A 19,610-nucleotide genomic window follows, 5' to 3' on the forward strand; every position below is an offset into this window, starting at 1 on the left:
ATGCACAGTGCCTGTGATGCAGTCGGTGATTAAAAAGTCAGGGAAACCAAACCATAGTACATAGTTCCCGTAATAAAATTGGTGGCACACAGATTCCTGGAATTATAGCTCGATAGTGCAGTGCCTGTGATTCAGCTGGTGATGACTGTTCTCAGTGGTTTTGGTACCTATATTTCTCAGATCCCAATGGAAATTCTCAGTCATCTCTGAAGTACTTGTTCAGCCTCCACATCTATTCTAGTCAAAGTCCCTATGCTGTTGTAGCTTACATTTGTGCAAAGGATTATATAGCTTTAATTTGTCCGATGTTTCCTACGTTATACATTGCTTGGTATGTTGATCGAAATGTACTATATTGGTTCTCTTTTAAATTGTCTCACCACCACAAACATCTAAACATTTAGTTAATTAACAGAAGTCATTATACGTGCACAATGGTTGAGCCAGTTGTCATAATTGTAGGCCTAATTCACCGCACAGCACTTGTACATTTGCAATGTGACATCACTAACACATCAATTTATTGAATAAAATTCACCATGCATGTGCGTGTTGTACTTCACAATGATGGCAAGTAAAAGATTATTATTATTAGTTGTAAGAAACTCGCTGTTGATCAGAGGACCAATCAGATAGAGCTGGGACACTAAGAGAGCAAGCCAAACTGGAGGCGAATTATTTTATTTTTTTCATTATTTTATGTCGAAATGCTTATCCAAACTACGTCAAGTCCAAACTATCCAAGTCGCTTTGGATAAAAGCGTCTGCTAAATGCATGTAAATATGAACTTTGCAGAGTGCACGGTTCTTCAGCTGATCGTGGGAAACTAAAATCATTGTCATAAGTACACACACACACACACACACACACACACACACACAAACACACACACACACACACACACATACATACATTCCTGGCATTAATGGAGAGAAATTGGCCCTGTATGGGATGTTGGCCTGAGAGTCTGCACTAGGGCTGCACTAGGTGGCAGTATCGATTCTTCTAATCTAATCTGTGCTCGCAGCAAGGTTTATGTGGGTTACAATGTGGTATAATGTTAGATAGTAGTATACTGTAGTTTACAATAATCAATGAGATGTCAAGTCAACGCACTTTTACAGAACTGTTCCTGACAGAGTTTATACAGATTGACAATGTTGCGTTACATCCACATTCTTGCATCTAAATTCGAATCCATCCGAATCCATCTAGTGAGTAGAGAGAGATAGCCAGTCAAAAGTTGTCGGCACGGTCACGTGACAGAAGACCGTCGGGTATAGTAAACGGTGATTGTACCGAGAGGATCGTAGAGAACTTCTCTCTGTCGAGCGAGTAAAGTGACATGTTATTTTAGACAACCAAGCCCATTCTGTTGCCATACTATGTATATTTGAAACACGCAGGATATATAATGATCGATTTTCTCATAATGGCGTTGCAATGTCAATAAACTACAAAGCAGGTGAGTTTTTATTTGTTTTCTTCTTTGAGATAGATGTTTGTTCGAGAGACATGGTATGCCAGCTAGGCAGTCTCAACGCTAGGGATCTGTCCGTTCGAATACATAGGCAATCTTTATTTTGTAGCGAAAATGTTTAGTTTAGTTTATAAAAAAACTTGAACAATTACATACGTTCGGCAATTAAGGGGCACAGAGTAAATTCAGTCTGTCGTTATGTTATCTTTTATGTCATTCAGAAAAAAATGTGGTGTTAGAAAAGTTGTTAACAGCTTTGTTTAACTTTTGTATTACACTTTAACGCTAAACCCATCAATATAGTTTGAACTTCTAGTTTGTTACAGTTACTATATTATCATAAAATCATAACTCGCTATTAAACTGTTATAAAATGCATTTGATCTACAATGCTCTCATCTCTCTCTCCTTTATGACAGAGCCAGCCATCCTGGGACAGCTGCAGGAGAGTGATCTCAGGGGCTAGCACGACCTGGTGCACTCTGGGTAGTGTGTCCGGGTCTGGCTGCAGCACTTTGCCGCTGGTATGTTACGGAAGAGCAGCAGCAGCGGAGGGATTAAGCGGCCCCAGGGTCCGTCACACCTCTCTAACCCCCACACTGGGTCTCTGTCGGCTGGCTCCACTAAGACCTGGGACATGGGTCGCAGCTCCAGGAACTCCAACCCTCTCATTAGTATGGGGCTGGAGCAACATGTCTTGGGTGCCCCAGGGGTGGACCCGGACTATGTCATGCAGCTGGTAAACGATGTGCGCAAGTTTGCAGATGTCTTGCTCAACCTCAAAGAAGCATTTCATTCAAAAGGTGAGTTGGTATCTCTTCAAATATGGTGATTGTTGATCTTTTTGAAAGATCGGTGGTTACATGTGAAAGATACAAGATGATGGACAGTGCCCACTACGCGCAAGCCCTCCAAGAAACTGCTTGTGTGAGTGCAGAGACTGAGCGTGAACCCAAGCCGTGTTCCTGTGTTTATGCCGTGCCAGCCAGACTACATCCTGTTGAGTGTCCGTTTAGAGAGGGGTTGACGGCCTCTCTGCTGACACCTCCACACACACTCTGTCCTCTAGGTCACTGACATGTACCCCCCCACACACACACACACACACACACACACACACACACACACACACACACACACACTGCCCCAGCACTGTGAATGTTGAATGAGAGAAGGTTGTTATTCCACTTGGTCTGAGTGGAGGAGTGTGTATGTCCCTCGTTGTAGGAGTGCCTTGGAAGAACCCCAACTTGTGTTGTGCTGTGTGTTACACTGAGCTGCCACAGAAAACCTTGACAAGGAAGGATGGCTTCATCCCAAATACATATGGGATCATCATACGTGGCCTCTATGGTGCCCTTTGGCTGTTTGTTTTCTGAAAAACATGGTGTTATTGTTTTACTATCTGTAGGCCTAGGGCCTAGGCCTAATCATTATTCAAGCTAGAGCATGTCAAAATCGAGGCTATACCTCATTTTCATACATTTCTTATCTATCTTTGTGGTATTAGAGCAGACATTTCAGTTTTCTGTACTTCACCTTTTTCATATTTCCCGCACATCTCAAATTGGTAGGTTTAAACTAAAGCCAGGTGTCTCAGAGCCCATTGAGACTCCACTCTGGGTAACGGACTGATGGAAATAGGTAATGAGGGAGCTTGTTGAGATTCCCTGAGTCAGACCGAGGTGGTCATTCCCTTCTGTCACTTACAGGTCTAGACAGCACATTTAGTTCTAGATAGCTATGTCCTGATTGATGGTTAAGCCAAACAAATCAGACGTTCTTTAATGTGTCATTGGTGTTTGGAATATCTCTTATTCCCAGAAGGTCTCGACCTTGTCCACTTTTTTTTGTGTGAACGGGTGGGACCGTAATTGGATTGGATTAATGGCCTCTTTGTTATGGTCTGTGTTGGTCACTTAGGTTAGCTTGGGCCAGAAAAAGCATGGCAAACAATGAACTGTGTTGACCTACAGTAGCTCTCTGCGAAAGGCTAACACACATGAAACAAACATGCCCACGAGCATAACAGAAATCCTAATGACAAACCTAACCCTGTCTTTATTCTGTGTTTTACATGTTTGCATACTGAGGTACTGTTCAAAAGCCATACTCTTCAATCGGAATTCCTTTCTAGCCATGGGGAGCCTGTTCATACTCTGCTGATGAGTGATGAGCAGCATGTGTCAGCGTTCTCGGTCCTGAGGCCAAACAAGCAGAAAGCAGCATGGTTCCATGTGGCTGGAGAAGAAATGAAAGGGGCATGGACAGTGGGAGGATGAGGGGAGGAAGGCACATGGCACCTCTTGTGTTATTCTTTTCATATTTTCAACAGGTTTGTCACTGGAGGATGGTGTGAAAGGTGCACTCGGCAGTTCACTGAAAGACAGGCGTTTCCTAAGGATCCATAGCAAAGTTTCAATTCCAGTAAAAGCAAGATGTTTTTCTTTTTTCTTTCTTTTTTTTTAGCGGGAGGCAGGGTTTTCTATTCTCACAACTCTTGTGGAGGAGTGTGCATTAGCTGAGGTGGTGCTTATCCCCCCCCCCCCTTCCCTGCAGCCTGTAACTGGCCTACGCACGCACACACACACACAGGCTGAAGCTCACTGGGGGATCGTATCAGTGACTGCAAAATAGGCTCCAGTCTGACTCACCACATCCATTCCTCCCACAGGGCTTCCCCTATGAGTTCCACAGGTCAGATCAGTGGGGTAGATTGTCACAGCCACACTGTAGGGATGGTGCACCATCCTGACCATTTGGCGCTGGTCTATTCATTAATGCAACTCCAGGAGAGGAATGTGGGTCTAGTGACCGATCAGATGACCTTCTGTCCCCAGTCACACTTGTTCCAAGCTAGTCTCCTTCTTGTCCCACAAGCACGCGGCATTGTTGACCACCTGGCCTTTCTCGACCACATCTCTCTCACCGTTGAAGATCACACAATTGATACTTTCATTCACTAGAACTCCATCAAGGCCAATACCTTTAGTGATTTGACCTTTTTCTTTCAGGACTCGTTTACCCAATACAAACAGCCTTACCCGTAGTTGGGAACCCTTTTCTTCCGGCATCCCCGGCGTGGCGTAATGGAGTCATAGTGTTCAGAAGGGGTATTTGATCCACTGTAGCAACGTGGAGCTCTGTGGCTTTGAAAAGACATCGAATGGTTTTGATGGGGATGAAAAGAGTCTTCCACACAGACAGGCTGCTCTCCCCCTCCCATCCCCCCTCTCTCCTGCATGCTCTACATTCCTTTCGAACAAATGTTCACTTGTAGCTGTAGCACCTTCAAATGACTGATGGTAGGTGTGAGACGCCTACCACTCCTGGCATTTTAATTTTCGTTGTATTTTCATCATTTTTGATGCCTTCACTTTGATTCAAAATGCTTTGTTTTGGTTTATTTTGTCTCAGTAACATTTTGGCATAACCTTTCTAGCGTATTGCGTTTCAGAGAATGGTTACTAAAACCCCCCTAGAGTGAAAGGTTTAAGAAAAGAGATGACTCTAACTGACTTGTATTGTAATTGTAACTCTGTCATACTGGGACATGATAAGCTAAGCCACTGTTATACTGTAGTTGTCTATTTGAGTTAGTTCCAACGGACAAAATTTGAGGTTTTTCTAGCCCTATTCCTGTTTCAATATTTTTTCTGTGATTTAACTTGAATCTTAACAGAATTTAATATCATCCCCACCCATTATTCATCATGTGTAGAAAACTGCTTACTTACTGCTTAAACAATATTGTAAATTATGATGTGATTAAGCCAAGTGAATTCCTTACCTATGTCAGCGTGATTGAGAAATGCATTGATTGATATCCACATTCCAACAGTAGGTCAGTGATCTGGCCTCCTAGGGCTTTCTGCTCCTACACTCAGGGACACGAAGCGTAGCTAGCTCATATCAGGTAGAACCAACAGGGCTTCGCACCAACACTATCATTTACATTTGCAGGGCTAGGCAAATATCTCACTCAGTGGTTTATACACTATTTGCACAAAATATATAGGGCATAGTTGACACAACAACATGTCTAGTTAGTTTTGGCTCAGATTAAGCCTATGCCTAGTTTTGATCTTTCACAATGTTGACAAAAGAACCTGAAAATGCCAGACCAGGTTAAAGCAATGTCATGTTCAAGACGCTCATGTCCTCGGTTCATTTGAAATATCTTGAATTCTTTTCCCCAGCCTGTGTCATCGTGACACTGATAAGATCTGGCACTTCTCCAGTTCAGTTGTATTGTTCTTTCTCACACTTTGGTCTGAAGATGACTTAATTCTTCACAACCTTTATTAGAAGGACAAGCCCTGCCGTAACTGTTTGATATGACATGTTTTTGGGCTACATCCCATTCCTCACCCCCCCCCCCCTCATCCCCCTCCAGAAACCCCACTGCCCGCTTAAGTGACCACCCTACAAATAGCTGCAGGTGGTGCTTTTAACTGAAAGAAAAGGCCTAGGCCTCACGTATAATGGTTTAATGGCTTGCTTCTCTTAAGAGAAAGACAGGAAAGATTTGTGGGCCAGTAACTTTCCCTGTGATGCCGAGGGATGTTTCAGAGTGAGCCTGTGGTTGGGCGTGTTTCCTGAGGTGGGGATTTACGATTATGGGCCCAGAATCTTGGCTCTGGAGATTGGTCACAGCAAGGGGCGGATAGGCCTATAGAGAGCAAGCTTCGGGACCCATCCCTGGAAGTGACTGTAAACCTGTAAAAGGGAGAGCCTGTGTGCACAGATGCTGATCTCCTCAATATGAAGACTCAAGAATTGTAATCGTCTAGATACTGTCTGAGCCAGATCTCTCAATCTGTTCTCCTCAATTTGTTATTACTAGCTATAGCCTACACACTTTGGTTCTTAACTTAACCACGTAAAGGTGTAACGATTAAAGGCCTCTACACTATCAACATAGCCCTCTTTTGTTTATGAAGTCGTTGGTACTCTTGTCAGATTCTGGTCTGATTTGTGCCAGAGGTGGTGTCAGACATTCATGTATTGGAAGGGAAAACCTTTGGACTGTTTAACAGTCCAGCACAGGGCGCTGGTAGCTGGTTTGTAGCAGGTACTTATTGACGGTCCTTGTCATGTGTGGAGGGGTCTCTGTCTCAGTTTCCAAACAAGGTCAAACATGAGCGCACCAAGGCGACACCTAGCTAAACTGCATTTGTTTGGACAGGAGAGGAAACGACTGTTTGGAGATGGGCTCCTGACCAAACAATTCCACCTGTTATAGATCAGGTTGACAGAGGTCAATACCTACTAGAGATGGCTTATTGTGAATATTCCTTTCACAAGTCGTCCGTTTTTGTTGTTGCTGTTGCTACGTGTCACTGACCAGGAATGAGGTGGATGGATACAGGTCTGGAGGCAATCAGATCCCACCAACCCAGCCGCTGAGCGTGGGAGTGAGGGGCTTCTCCTCCCAGAGGGATCCAGTCAGGGAAGCAGCAGCAGGCTTCATGCAGGAGGTAGGGATGTCTCACCGGTGTCAGCAAAGCCCCGCGGCTCTTTTTCTGGAAGTGAGTCGCCACGCATTACTGGTAAGTCTAGTTTCATGTCAACTGGATACGTGTTCCGACATGCCAGTTGATTGGCTGTTGTTCTACCGCCTGCAGCCCCCTGGGATCCCATCTGAGGGGAGCGTTGACTTTAGCCTGTCCTCAAGCTGAGCGTTACGGGACAACAGGCTCGCGCCTCAAGTGTAGGACCTGTAAAGATAAGATTGGCCTGGCCCCTTTTCTGGTACAGTATAGTTCAGCTCTTTGTTGGACCCTCGTTGAAAGTGTCCAGGGGTTCAAGGCGCTGAGGGAGGGGCGGGGCCAGGGGCCATGGTGTGATCTTGGGGGGGAAACAAACACGGAGCAGACTGAGCGTGAAGCGTGGCTAGGAGGCCCGACCGTCCCTTCCCGCAGAGAAAGACAAGGGGGCCTTTAGCTGTGGTGGAGTTGGCAGGGGGTCTTCCTTTAAACAATATGTTGTAGCCTAACCCTCATCTGAGGTGACCCCACAACTGCGAGGCCCCCATCATCGTGGACACATTTCCAGTGATCTTTTGATGCCATTGTTGTGACAGTACCAATTTACAGTAGGGCCTTGGATAGCATGTTATTAAGGGCGGGGTGACAATGAGTCTAGTCACTACTGATTTGACTGTTCCCCCTGCTGTCTTGTGCTCTACTGAGCGTTTTGCTAGATCTAAACAGTTGAAACGATTGGTGATTATAATCATATGAAACATTGTGCCTCTGTTTTCTTCGGGACCATATTACCTCTCTCTTGTGCTGTTCAAATTCCCATCCAGTATTTGAATCTCTAACTTATCTTACCTAATTGTAACTTATCTTACCTAATTCTTTCTCCGCATACAGTACTCTGTCTAGGTGAAAGGGGAAGGGATACGGCATAAATGAAGGAATCACACCCAAGTCGTAAGACCTGTCAGTTCTTCTCTTAGAACTAGTTGTTTCCCAACACCCTCTGAATCCTCTTCATTCAGTCTTACCGAAACAATAGCTTGAATAAAACGTGTCTTCATTTCGAAAGGGGAAATGGGTGATTCCACACTGCAGCTGTGATAGGAATTCTTTATTTGACCGTCACTCGTCATGACCCACTGTTGTCATTCAAAATGCCATTCGGATGTGGGTCCATCATTAAGTCCTATATGCTAATGTAAACCTACACAGTTCGTTGATGTGAAAGGCTTCAAACACTTGTGGGCAAGCCCTAAGTATCCAGCTGGACATAAATTAAAAGGCAGGGTAAAACAGGGGTTTGTGCTTAACGAGGGCCTATTGTTGGGTGTTCATAAGGAGGCAGACATCAAAGTGTGAGTGGCAGGGTCATGGACCTTGCCCCCAGGGGCAGCCCTCCAGGCTAGACCCCTGCTCCATGGGCCCTGCCTGTGTAAGCCTGTAATCCTGGAGCGGGCCAGGGTCACATGTGCACCTACCTCAGACAGGCCTCAGATCTTAATGGGAGATCATCCAATGACGTGTTTTTACAATAAAGGGACATAGAACAGACAAGGGGAAATGACGTTCTCCCAGAAACGTGCCCACAATACGAGAAGGTTGAGTCGCAGAAATGATATCTGAACGGTGAGCACTTCAAACTGGAGGAGTTTGATATTGAATTAAAATGATATACAATAGGTTCCTCTGTTGATGGGTGAACTTTGATAAGGTAGTGTTTCTGCTCTTAAAAATGACATGGGGAGAAGGGGTGTGGTCATGTTTGGGTGGATGGTTTTGGAATACACACACACACACACACGCACACCCACACACACACACAGGCTGGCTTTTATTTTCACTCCCCCTGCAATTCCCTTAACTTTCCAATAAATCCAGCCTCTCATCTCATCCTCTTGGCACAACTTTACAGTCTTAAAAAATAGATGACTGTTGTTTTATCGTGCTTCCAAAACAGTGGGTGAGACATGAACTCACCTTATTGTCTAGCGCCAAGCCGTAGCCCTACTACTGATTACTCCCCGCCAAGAGGAAAGCCAGCCTCCTTCCTCTTTTAGACCTGTTTCTCCTCACTCTGTATCAGCTAGCTGGCGAGACTGCAGGGGAGGCATACCTCTCATAGCAAACTGAGAGAGACAGAGCATGCTCTGTCACGTGACCGAGGCAAGTTAACCGCAAGGATTTTATGAACACATTGGCGTGCTTCTCTTTTTGCAGTTAGCTTCTTTTTTTGTCACCAGTCAAAAGAAGAACTAGAACAGGTTCCCTGTGTTCCTTAGTTGCATGGTTAAATAACTTTGCTTCCTAGTTTATTTGATGAAAGACTTGGTCCCTTCCTGAATTTGTATTTGTATGTTCGCTATTTCAACTTTAATAGAAATTTCTGACCATACCAAAGTGTATCTTTATTCTGCAATTGAGCCCATGCCAATGTAGCATGGTGATGGTGGGCATTACAGTCTAAGTATAGTGTCTCGCTCAGTAGTTGTCTGTAGATATAGGCATATCCTTTTTGTTGTTGACATATTCAGTGGTGACTAAATGGGAACACTGCAGTTGCATCAGATGCTGGGCCTTGAAGTTTCCGTCAACCACAACTGCTTTTATTTCCTCCAGTGCTGCTTGCATAACCTCTTCTCAGAGATGCAAGATACCTGCATCTGACAACTACTTATGTCGGTGATCTGTCTGTCTGGGTTAAGTAAAGGAATGTGAAGTATTCTTGAAGCCAGGGGACACTAATAAGTGTCTACGTGGGTCATGTCATAGCTCTGATTCAACTTATAGATTAGTCAAAATGTGGACTGGCGGCCAAATTCCTCACCTTTTGAGCTGTAGCACCTTTTTGCCAGTGTTTTCTTTTGGTTTATTGTTTAGCATGGCTATGAGATTGGTTTGACTTGACACTTTGACCTCTTCATCTGCTTTCAGAAACCCAGGAAGGTCTACAGCAGCTGGTCAAAGAGCGCCTAGGTGAGCTGCTCCGAGTCCTCAAGGCTGTCATCAGCAAACACCAGACCCTGAACTCTGTGGACATCCTCGGGGCGGCTGGCACTGTCATAGCTAAGGTCAAAGGTCAGTCAGAGGATTACTTTCTATTGGCTGTTGTTCAACTTTGTTTTGCCCCTGCAGTTGTACGATGTTTCAGAGACTGTTCGGCGAGTGAAACGGATGGTCCTTCTACTAGAGTTGGCACCTCATCCTGTTGCTCCAAGGGCTCAGTGTGAGATGTGATTATTATCTGGTTCAACAAAGGAATCCATTCCAGTCTCCTGAATGAATATAAACTAGAAGAATCCCAACTCACAAGCTCATCTGCCAGAAATGTGATCCGCTGTGGGGGTTATTCCTCACTTGGCCTGGGAACAAGAATCTCCAGAGTGTGGGCCTAACATTGCTGTAATTTGCATTCCATATGTCTGCTATGGGGCCTTATGGCTTCACGTTTACCCAGCTTGACTCACGTTCAACAGTCAGTCTAAAGTGTGGACTGCCTGGTTCTTCACCTCTGTATCTTGTCAAACCCTTTAGGGGTTAGTCTGAAGTTTACCATGTGAGAGGTGTTTAAACAATTCTGAGAATGCAAAAAGGACACCAAAACTCTATTGTGAGTAACAAGCTCCTCTGTTGAAAGGACACAAGTCCAGCCAGTGATGCAACTGGCAAGACAAGATTTTTTTCTCTGTCCATATCTTTTCATTCCAACCTACATCAATACAATGGCATTCTTGGCCACTAGGGGGTGGGTTATCACCCCACACTTCCATCCTGCGCCTGTCCTCAGAAGTACAGAAAACCAGTATTTCAGTATGACACCTGGGGACTTGGCAAGGTGCCAGGCCTTACAGGATGAAAACGAAGCTGTTTTTAGACCATGTAAGCAGCCATTTTTAATGATATGTAGATGTTATCTACTGAAACTCCATTCCAAAGGGTGTACCTACAAGCTTTACCATGTTTAGGCCACAGCTTTAGACAACCATGTGTGCTGAGAATTCAGAGATGTTTACCTCAGAGTGCTGCAAGACGTGAAGCTAAAGGCTATTGTTGCCTATTCTCTTTCTATGCCCTCCACATCTGATCCCCGCAGACTCTGGCAGGCCCAAATCAGACACAGGTTTCTTTCCTGGTCACGTTCCATGAACGTCCCCACCCCGCACCCCACCCCCTTGTCTTAAAATCTCCAGGGTAGTGCAATAAAAGTGTCAACTTTCTCAAGTTATTGAAATTCTTTCCCCTCACGCCCCCTTCATCGGGGGGAGATGCTGGCATCTGTCAGTGTGTATTTATTTACTGCAATCAATCTGCTCTCCCTTTCATGAACCCCTTTCTTTGCCTACTCTGCTAGCTATTTGTTTGCTCGAAGAAAAACACTAGTTTAAAGTTACCGGATACCTGTCACATGTGATCAGGCTTCACAATATCAAACCACCCACACCTGTCACTGAAAGTAGATCAAGACAGAGTGACAGATTGCACAGCTGCCACACATGTTGGGGACTCACTCGAAACATTTACTGTCCCACAGAGGACTCGGTGTGAATAAACTATGGCTTCTGTGCTTGAATGGTGCTTGAATGATGCAGTTCCCATATTTGGGTTGTGACAAGGGGGGGGGGGGGGTTGGGTTTGGGGGGGGGGGGGGCAGAGCTGGGATCATTGTTGTGGGAGCACAGGATGTCCTGAGGAAGAAGCCAGCTCTCCTGCAGCCAGGCCTCAGAGTGGCTCTCTAGCATTCAGGAATAGGGAGGCGTGCGGTGGGAGCCTCGTCTCTATCTCTTCTCACTCTCACTCCTGGGGTCCAGCTGGGGTTCCTGACAGGCAGGGCGTGTCCTCCCCCGTCTCCCCCGTCTACACTAAGGTGACTGGACATTCAGGAGTCCATTGAAGTTGAAGATTGCGTTTGGTGTCATCTCGTCTCAGGAAGACAAATTGGAAATCTAAAAAGATGTTCTGTGGGAGTGACTTTGAGTCGGGGGCAGCCTAGCTGCAGTTTCCACAAATGCAGGTTGGTGTCAAGAGGCAATGCCGCAGACAGTTGGGGGGCTTGGTGAAGTGGATGGAGGGTGAATCTTGAAGTGTCTGTCTGAACGTTGACTCTGTTGACTTGGTTGTCGAGGAGCTCAAGCTGTGTGAGTGTTTCCTGTGGCAAGGAGACAGGAAGCTCTCTGCAAAGTCGGATTTCTTTGCCTGTCTAGAGTTCCTCTGATTGCCTTTCGCAAATGTCCTCTAGCCGACTAAACCATTTCCTGTGAAAGAAAGCTCCTGTACAGAAATTGGGCCTGTCATTTCGAAGAATCGTCAAAACATTTGGACATGTTAGTTTTTGAAATTCTTTGTGAAAGAACTTTGTCTAAGCCCACGAAGCTTGTGACCTGAATGGAACCAAACGGATGATCTAGAGAATTAAATTGCCACTGGATTAAAGAAGAATGTGTTTAACATCATTCTCTCAAAGTCCTTTTCTGGATTAAAATGAGGCAGAAGAGAAAGGTGTAATTTTAATGCCAGTAATACTTGGTGAGCCTGTTTTTGTGGCATTTGGCAATGGTATAAGGTCCCTTCATGAGGAACATGCCTATCGATACCACTTTGAACATCAGCTTTCTGTTTGTATTGGCTTTTTAGTGTCAGCACTTTTTAAATTTTGTCTAACTTTAGTTTATCGAAACCTTGTTTCCACTGCTGAACTGCAAGAAGCGTTTTCTCAATATACGTAGACATATTCTCGAAGACAAACAAGGAAGTTGTGAAGTTATGTAAAAATACGTGCAGTATTTAACATCAATGGAGAGTGGTAAATAAATTATACAAATGTGAGTTTTATTAAAAATGACATTCCCTGATATTATTTTTAGTTCTTTAGAGACACACAGAGAATTGTTCTAGAACTGTTGTTGTTGAGTGCTTGCTCTTTCTGAATGGGGTTTGTGGTTTTATCACTCGGAACAGGCGTTAACTTCAAGGAAGTAAACCAAGAAAGCAAGAACGCTATATTCAGCGAGATATACACATCCATTGACACTTTGGCATTCACGTTTGGCAATGTGTGAGTATAATCCTACTGTACCTTTCAACACTGTTGACTTTTAGCTCTCTGGTAAAACAATTAGTGTAGTTGACCAGACCAACAATGCCAGACCTATTTTTGGAATGACACGATATGTCAATGTCTGTATCTGTAAGAGCAGTGTTGGTACTGTTCAGATGCTGACAGCTATTCATCAGATGTTGAGGCTAGCCTGTATGTGTTTGATCCCTTCAGAGTGTCTGATTTCCTTATGGGAGATGTGGACAGTGGCCCAGGTTTGGGGCTCCCCCACACCAGGAGGACCAGGGTGAGACTGCACAAACACACACACACACATACACACACACACATACACACATACACACACCTCTTTAGTTCTTGAATTGGTCAGTGTGAGGGGAGGGGCCTGGGGGGGGGGGGCTGATCATATTAGACAAAGCCTCTACTTTCAAAGAAAACCCTCAGAAAGTCCTCCTTTCCCCTTGTGGGTGTGTGGTGTTCAGACTTGATACTGTGAGAGCTTTTTAATCTTCTCTCCTTGTAACATTAAGCATATGTTCAGAATCCACTCTGTAATTATTCTTTTGGGGGGTTCCATGCTGTCTGTCGTAATGTGCTTCTCATCCTTTTCACAGTCTTTTGAGAATCTGTCTGCAGGTTCTGGAGGGTACGCTCCAGAGAAACATGACCTTGCAGGTGAGTGACTGCACCGCAAGCCACTAGGAACACAAAACATTGGAATGGAATGAACGTAATGATTACAAATGGCAGTTATTCAACTAGTTAAACAGCTAGTAGCCCAGGGCTTTAGTGTCAGCTAACCAGCGCACAAATCATTTATCTCTGTGGCCCCTCACATGCCTCAAGTGGTCCCTCCCTTAACCGCGTTGAGACCCCTGTTATTTCTGCTGCAGTTTTCATAGTGTGGTCTTTTTTTCTCCTCTGCCTCCGAATGGCTGACATTCTTTGCCTGTTTAGAAGTAGTTCCGTGGGAGATGGGAAACATGTGTGTGTGTGTGTGTGTGTTGAATCAGATGGCAGGCAGCTGGGAGAGGTGCGCGGCAGGCTGCTGGATGGCTTTATGACAGGGCCGTGCACGCAAAGGCTCCAAGCCGTGTGATGTTTACGTGCCATTTACGTGCACCACTTCCTGATAGCCAAATCTGATGAGATTCTCACTCCTATAGCCAGGACTGGCAAACCGACAGTGTTTCCTGGGAGCCTAGCTAGCTGACTGCATGGCACTTTCATATCCTCTTGGACACCCTCATTCTCTCTGTTCCTCATTTGAAACGACTCCTCCGTATCAGAGAGCACTCAAACATGATGATGTTTAACTAACTGCCGTCCATGTGCTCCCCTGTTCTCCCACGACCAGGTCCAGAGGCGGCGCTGTCTCTGGAGGAGGAGGTGGACCTGACCCTGCTGAAGAACGACAGTGGGGTGGAGTCAGCTCTGCTCTATGCCAAGGCCTGGTCCAAGTACACCAAAGACCTGCTGGCCTGGGTGGAGAAACGGCTGGCTCTAGGTGAGCTACAAGCTCACACATGATTTAACCCCAGCAAACAGAGATACTGTACCACTAAACCCTATGCATAAAAGCGATTTGTAGAACTACACTAGACATGGTATACAGACTTATTGTATATTTGTCTTATACATCATTCATTCATTCATTCATATAGAGTACAGTTATTCAGCTACTGTATCTTTGTCATGGACGTTGTACATATGTTATATTAACTCATTTCAAACCTACCGAAACAACATTGATACCTATACTTATTTTTACAGACACTGAATGTGCAAAAAGTTATGCAAAAATGGCAGAATCTGTGAAGTCACTTGCAAGTCAACAGGTAGGGTTTTGTAATATATTGGTACACACTGCTTCATCTGAAATGAAAAGAAGGTGTCACTCATCTCTTTCCTATCTTGTGGCGCAAAGGTGTTCATGCCCTTCACAGACATATATATATCTACCTTCAAAAACGACATTGAGTACAGCCAGCTGCTCCTGCAAACCGCTACAGCTCTGCAGACCAATAAGTTTATACAGGTATGACTGAAACAACCTGAGAAAGGCTTTATATTTGGAATGATTCTTCATTTTGAATGTTCATTTAAAGCACTGCTCCTTGCTCTGGTCTTCAGCCTCTACTGGCCCGCAAGAATGAACTGGACAAACTGAGGAAGGACATTAAGGAACAATGGCAGCGAGAGCAGAAAAAAATGGTGAGAAAATCGAGTACGGTACTACAGCACTACATCCTGGGACTGAGTGCGTATCTGAACCTATTTCACATTTCCGATGTGTTGTCTTTTGACTGCTTGTGTAGAAACAAGGTCATAGTCCTTTCCCCTCTGCTCCTGCAGTGTGAGAGAGCCGTCTCACTCTTTACCATTCTAACCCCTGTGTGTGTGTGTTCTCCGTGCGGAGCAGCAGGAGGCGGACGTGTGTGTGCGGAAAGCCCGCGTGCTGCAGGCCCAGCGGACAGAGGAGCTCCAGAAGGCTCAGCCCTCCAGCAGCAGCCAGGCCCAGGAGGAGCAGCCCAGCGCTGGGAACAAGCAGCAGGAGAAGAGGAGGAGGCTGGAGGAGAAGGTGGGCGTCTGGGAACGACACAAAGGGCCTGGGAGGGGGGGGGGGAGAGTCTGATAAAGGCATGAGTGAGGCGGGACTGATGTCTATATAAATAGACAAGGAAAATGGAAAGGGGATGTGTATGTCTGTTGGTGTGTTTGTGTGCTGAGTATAACAGCAAACACAGCCCAGCTAGATGTGTGTGTGTTTTTTCTCCATGGCCTCTCTCCTGTGTCCAGTATGAGGAGGCCCGGGAGCAGTACAGGGCCTGTGTGGCGGAGGCAAGCACCAGGAGGAGGGAGCTGGCCAACGCCAAGACGGACATCCTCACCCAGATCAGGGAGCTCATCTTTCAGTGTGATCTCACTCTCAAAGCTGTGAGTGTCCAAAATAGGAGACTCTGGCCATTGTTCCTGCATCTGATACTGGTCTCTCTTGACATGAGTCATGGGCCAAGGCTAAGAAACCCCGTCATGTGACGCGTGGGGTAACAGAATGTTAGTCTGTGCCATCACAGGAAAGCCCTGTTAGCCCATTGGTGAATCAACGCCCCCCCCCCCCCTTCCTGTCTCTCGGTGTCCAGGTGACTGTGAACTGGTTCCAGATGCAGCAGGCCCAGGCTGCGGTCCTCCCTGCCCACTACCAGGCCCTGAGCGAGAGTGCCAAGTTGTACGAGCCCGGACAGCGATACGCTCAGTTCGTCCGCAACCTGCCCAGAGAGCCCCTGCACCTGGAGGCTCTCTCCTCAGAAAGCCTCAGGTCAGCTTCCTGCCAGAGCCCGGCTCTGTCCCCCCTCACCTGACTACCCCTTCAGAAGGACTGACAATGAATGTGTATGTTTTCGTAAACATAAACATTTCAGATTTGTGAACGATATAAAACCCAGAGGCCAAGTTGTTGAAGGCAAGCTTTAACAATGACCCGCTGTTTTTCATAAACAAAGGTCCGGTTTCGTCTTCACGAGACATGTTGACGCTATCTGAAAGTTTTCAATTATACTTTGATTTGTTGTTTATTTGTTTTTAAAGTGACGCTATCTCAGCAGGTTTAGAAATTCCCTGTAAATTCCCTGTCTTCACTACACTAGACCTGCTGACTTCTCCAATAGGGCAACAATGAGTCAGAGTGTGGGAGGAAGAGAGAGAGAGAGTTCGAGTGTGAGAGAAACAGAGAGACAGTTGGAGAGGGCGAGCGAGGGAATGAGTAGGGGAGCGAGAGAGAATGCGTGTTGAATTTGAGCCCTTCCTCAGGAAATATCTGTGGTGCAAGCTGAATGCAGTTGAGGAGATTGTGAGCGTGAGATTCTGGCTTGGGTTATAACTGTCCCATATGACTGGTACTCTCCCTATCAAACCAAGCCAACTATCAGTTGACCACACACACTCCTCAACACAGCACAATGGAGTTAGCCAACACGATGGGCCTCACATTGGACCACATATCTTTCTGTGATAATGTGTTGGCCTCTAGCCTGTGGTCACAACAGTCAGCCTGAACCATCACTTCATATCATATTTCTCCCATTTTGTGGTCTTCGTACACGTTAAGTATTTAAGATCATCCAAAATGGTTGCTTTGCTTTTTGTGTATTCACAACATGTTCCCTGGCCTCCCTCAGGTTTCCATTCAACAAGCGCTCAGTGGGCAGCAGCCACTCCTCTCATGGGAACCTGTCGCAGGTGTCGGTCACCTCCTGCGACGTCCTGAGCGGAGACGAGGTGGACAGCCCCCCCCACGCCCCACCAGGGAGGATCAGAGAGCGGAGGTCCAACAGCAGCACGGACATCCAAGGTTACACAGAGACAGCTCCACTGTCAAACTGCAACTTCCTCTTCCGTCATTCAGGGACTTTCAGCCCACTTCCCCTGTGAAGTATTTATGTTCCGCTCAGCAACACCAGAAATACTCGAGGCTTTGATAATGACTCTAATTAAAATTCTATAATTGTCAGCGCTGGCGAAGGCCAAGCTAGGCGAACTCTAAACACGTCTGCCAAGACATGTGGTGGCATGATTACAGAGTAACCTGGCTGTGACACATATACTCTCAGGTCAACAGACAGGTTCACAGGTTGATGACTCAACACAGCTCCAGACTCATCCAATGATATTCTGCCCTGCACTTTGCAGTGGCTTAACTATTTGTAGATTAGTTACTTGTTTTTCCAACAAAATTAAGGGTTTGGTCTTCTGTAGTTGTCTTTGATCTTCTGTATTTAATTTTAAAATACTGTCTAATTGTATGTATAAATACTAGTCCTAGTGAATACTAGATATACAATAATGAGTATGTGGTATGTGTTTTTTGTGCTGCAGCTCTGAAAGGGCAGGCCCCTTTGCGAGCCTGGGCCTCAGGTAGTCAGGCTGGGGGGATGTGCAGTGACTCTGAGAGCGCCGGAGGCAGCAGTGAGTCTCGCTCCATGGACTCCCCCACCGCCAGTCCAGGTAGGCAGGACCCTCCTGCAGCACCGGCTGCGCTTTGCGCTGCACTTTCTGCGGTGCGTGGGCCGCGCTGTCACAGACGCCAGCCTGATGAGGGGGCCGTGGGTGTGCTCTCTCTCTCCACAGGAGATTTCAAGAGGAGGCTCCCTCGGACGCCCTCCACCGGGACCATGTCCTCCGCTGACGACCTGGACGAGAGGGAGCCCCCGTCGCCCTCTGACAATGGTGAGCGGACCGCTGTCTGGATGTGTGAGAGCGAGCAGGGAAGCCCGTGTGTGGGTGAGGGCGGGGTGGGGCGAGGCGAGGCGGGGGACTTTCACTGTGACTGAATGTTTTTACTCCCTGCACAGCTGCACAAATGGGGTTCATGTTGGTTTTGGCTCGGGGCCTTGGCCTGTAGTTCCTGTCTCTAAGCTGACCTCTCCCAGTTTGAGAATGTGTTATTTTTATTTTCTCCTTGTTATTCAAGGCATCAGGAGCTTGTGGTGTTAAAACCAATCCAATTTGCACTAATTCCAAGGCACATTAATATGTAGATGCGTGTGAAACAACATGATCTGGAAAGGCCCTCACTTCCCGGCTAAGCCCATCATCAATCTTTGTGACTAATGAACAAAACACACATATATAGTTTTTTCTTCTCTCTTTTGTTAGTATGTTCATCGAGGTTTGATTCACTGAGATGTAACCTGATACTCTTGGACAGAAAATACCCAGTTAAGTCAACCAAAACGCAGCGATCCACAGCCGATTCTCGAGTGTCGTGTCTCTCTCTCCCCGCCTCCCAGGTCTAGGTGAGATGGTGACTGAGACGGCCAGCTCCCCAGGACCCTTCAGGAATGCCCAGATGTCCAAGGCAGCCCATACGCACAAGCTGAGGAAGCTGAGAGCCCCGTCCAAGTGCAGGGAGTGTGACAGCCTGGTGGTGTTCCACGGAGCAGAGTGTGAAGAGGTATACATGCCCTGTGGGGCATGAGGAACACATCAGCCACACCAGGGTGTCCTGGGGTGACATGAGGCAGCGTTGCTTTGAAATGACCGTTCAGTCTCTCTCTCTGTCTCTCTGTCTCTCTCTGTCTCTCTCTCTGTCCCTCTCTCTGTCTCTGTGTCCAGTGTTCCCTGGCGGTTCATAAGAAGTGTCTGGAGACCCTGGCTATCCAGTGTGGCCATAAGAAGCTGCAGGGCAGACTACATCTGTTTGGTATTGACTTTGCCCAGGCAGCCAAGAACAGCCCTGATGGAATCCCCTTCATCATCAAGAAGTGCACCTCCGAAATCGAGAGCAGGGCCCTGAACATCAAGGTAAAGCCGCCCCTAGAGAACCAACTTTCCGTGTTCAAGTGCGTCAGAGAATACTGTACAAACAGTCCAGGACTCACAGGACATGGTGGATGGTGTTTCTCTGTACTAAAGGGGATCTACCGCGTTAACGGGGCCAAGTCCCGCGTGGAGAAGCTCTGTCAGGCATTTGAGAACGGCAAGGAGCTGGTGGAGCTGTCTGACCTCTCCCCCCATGACATCAGCAACGTGCTCAAGCTCTACCTGAGACAGGTGGGCTTAAAGCAGATTCCACACACACACACTCGCACA

At 46.4% G+C, this 19,610-nt stretch overlaps 1 protein-coding gene across 2 annotated transcripts in view; it reads left to right on the top strand.

The window, feature by feature from the left end:
- Window positions 1–1,300: 1,300 nt before the first annotated feature.
- The window catches only part of LOC146271620 (rho GTPase-activating protein 29-like), a 20,666-nt gene continuing 2,356 nt past the window's right edge, over window positions 1,301–19,610 (top strand). Inside the window, exons 1-19 of one of the 2 annotated variants that reach the window (XM_084708189.1) lie at window positions 1,301–1,466; window positions 1,901–2,284; window positions 9,899–10,042; window positions 12,920–13,016; window positions 13,233–13,305; window positions 13,634–13,694; window positions 14,377–14,526; window positions 14,793–14,857; window positions 14,947–15,057; window positions 15,153–15,233; window positions 15,442–15,600; window positions 15,819–15,956; window positions 16,163–16,338; window positions 17,198–17,370; window positions 17,895–18,023; window positions 18,147–18,245; window positions 18,809–18,972; window positions 19,134–19,322; window positions 19,434–19,571. In XM_084708189.1, the coding sequence (XP_084564315.1) occupies window positions 2,008–2,284; window positions 9,899–10,042; window positions 12,920–13,016; window positions 13,233–13,305; window positions 13,634–13,694; window positions 14,377–14,526; window positions 14,793–14,857; window positions 14,947–15,057; window positions 15,153–15,233; window positions 15,442–15,600; window positions 15,819–15,956; window positions 16,163–16,338; window positions 17,198–17,370; window positions 17,895–18,023; window positions 18,147–18,245; window positions 18,809–18,972; window positions 19,134–19,322; window positions 19,434–19,571 (2,424 nt within the window). In that variant the 5' untranslated portion in view covers window positions 1,301–1,466; window positions 1,901–2,007. Of the gene's footprint in view, window positions 1,467–1,900; window positions 2,285–9,898; window positions 10,043–12,673; window positions 12,784–12,919; window positions 13,017–13,232; window positions 13,306–13,633; window positions 13,695–14,376; window positions 14,527–14,792; window positions 14,858–14,946; window positions 15,058–15,152; window positions 15,234–15,441; window positions 15,601–15,818; window positions 15,957–16,162; window positions 16,339–17,197; window positions 17,371–17,894; window positions 18,024–18,146; window positions 18,246–18,808; window positions 18,973–19,133; window positions 19,323–19,433; window positions 19,572–19,610 lie in introns of those variants that run through there. The other variant, XM_084708190.1, reaches the window with a different exon arrangement.

Source organism: Hypomesus nipponensis, chromosome 10 (genome assembly GCF_054491055.1).
Source record: "Hypomesus nipponensis isolate SF chromosome 10, ASM5449105v1, whole genome shotgun sequence".
In the NCBI taxonomy this organism is placed as follows: Eukaryota; Metazoa; Chordata; class Actinopteri; order Osmeriformes; family Osmeridae; genus Hypomesus; species Hypomesus nipponensis.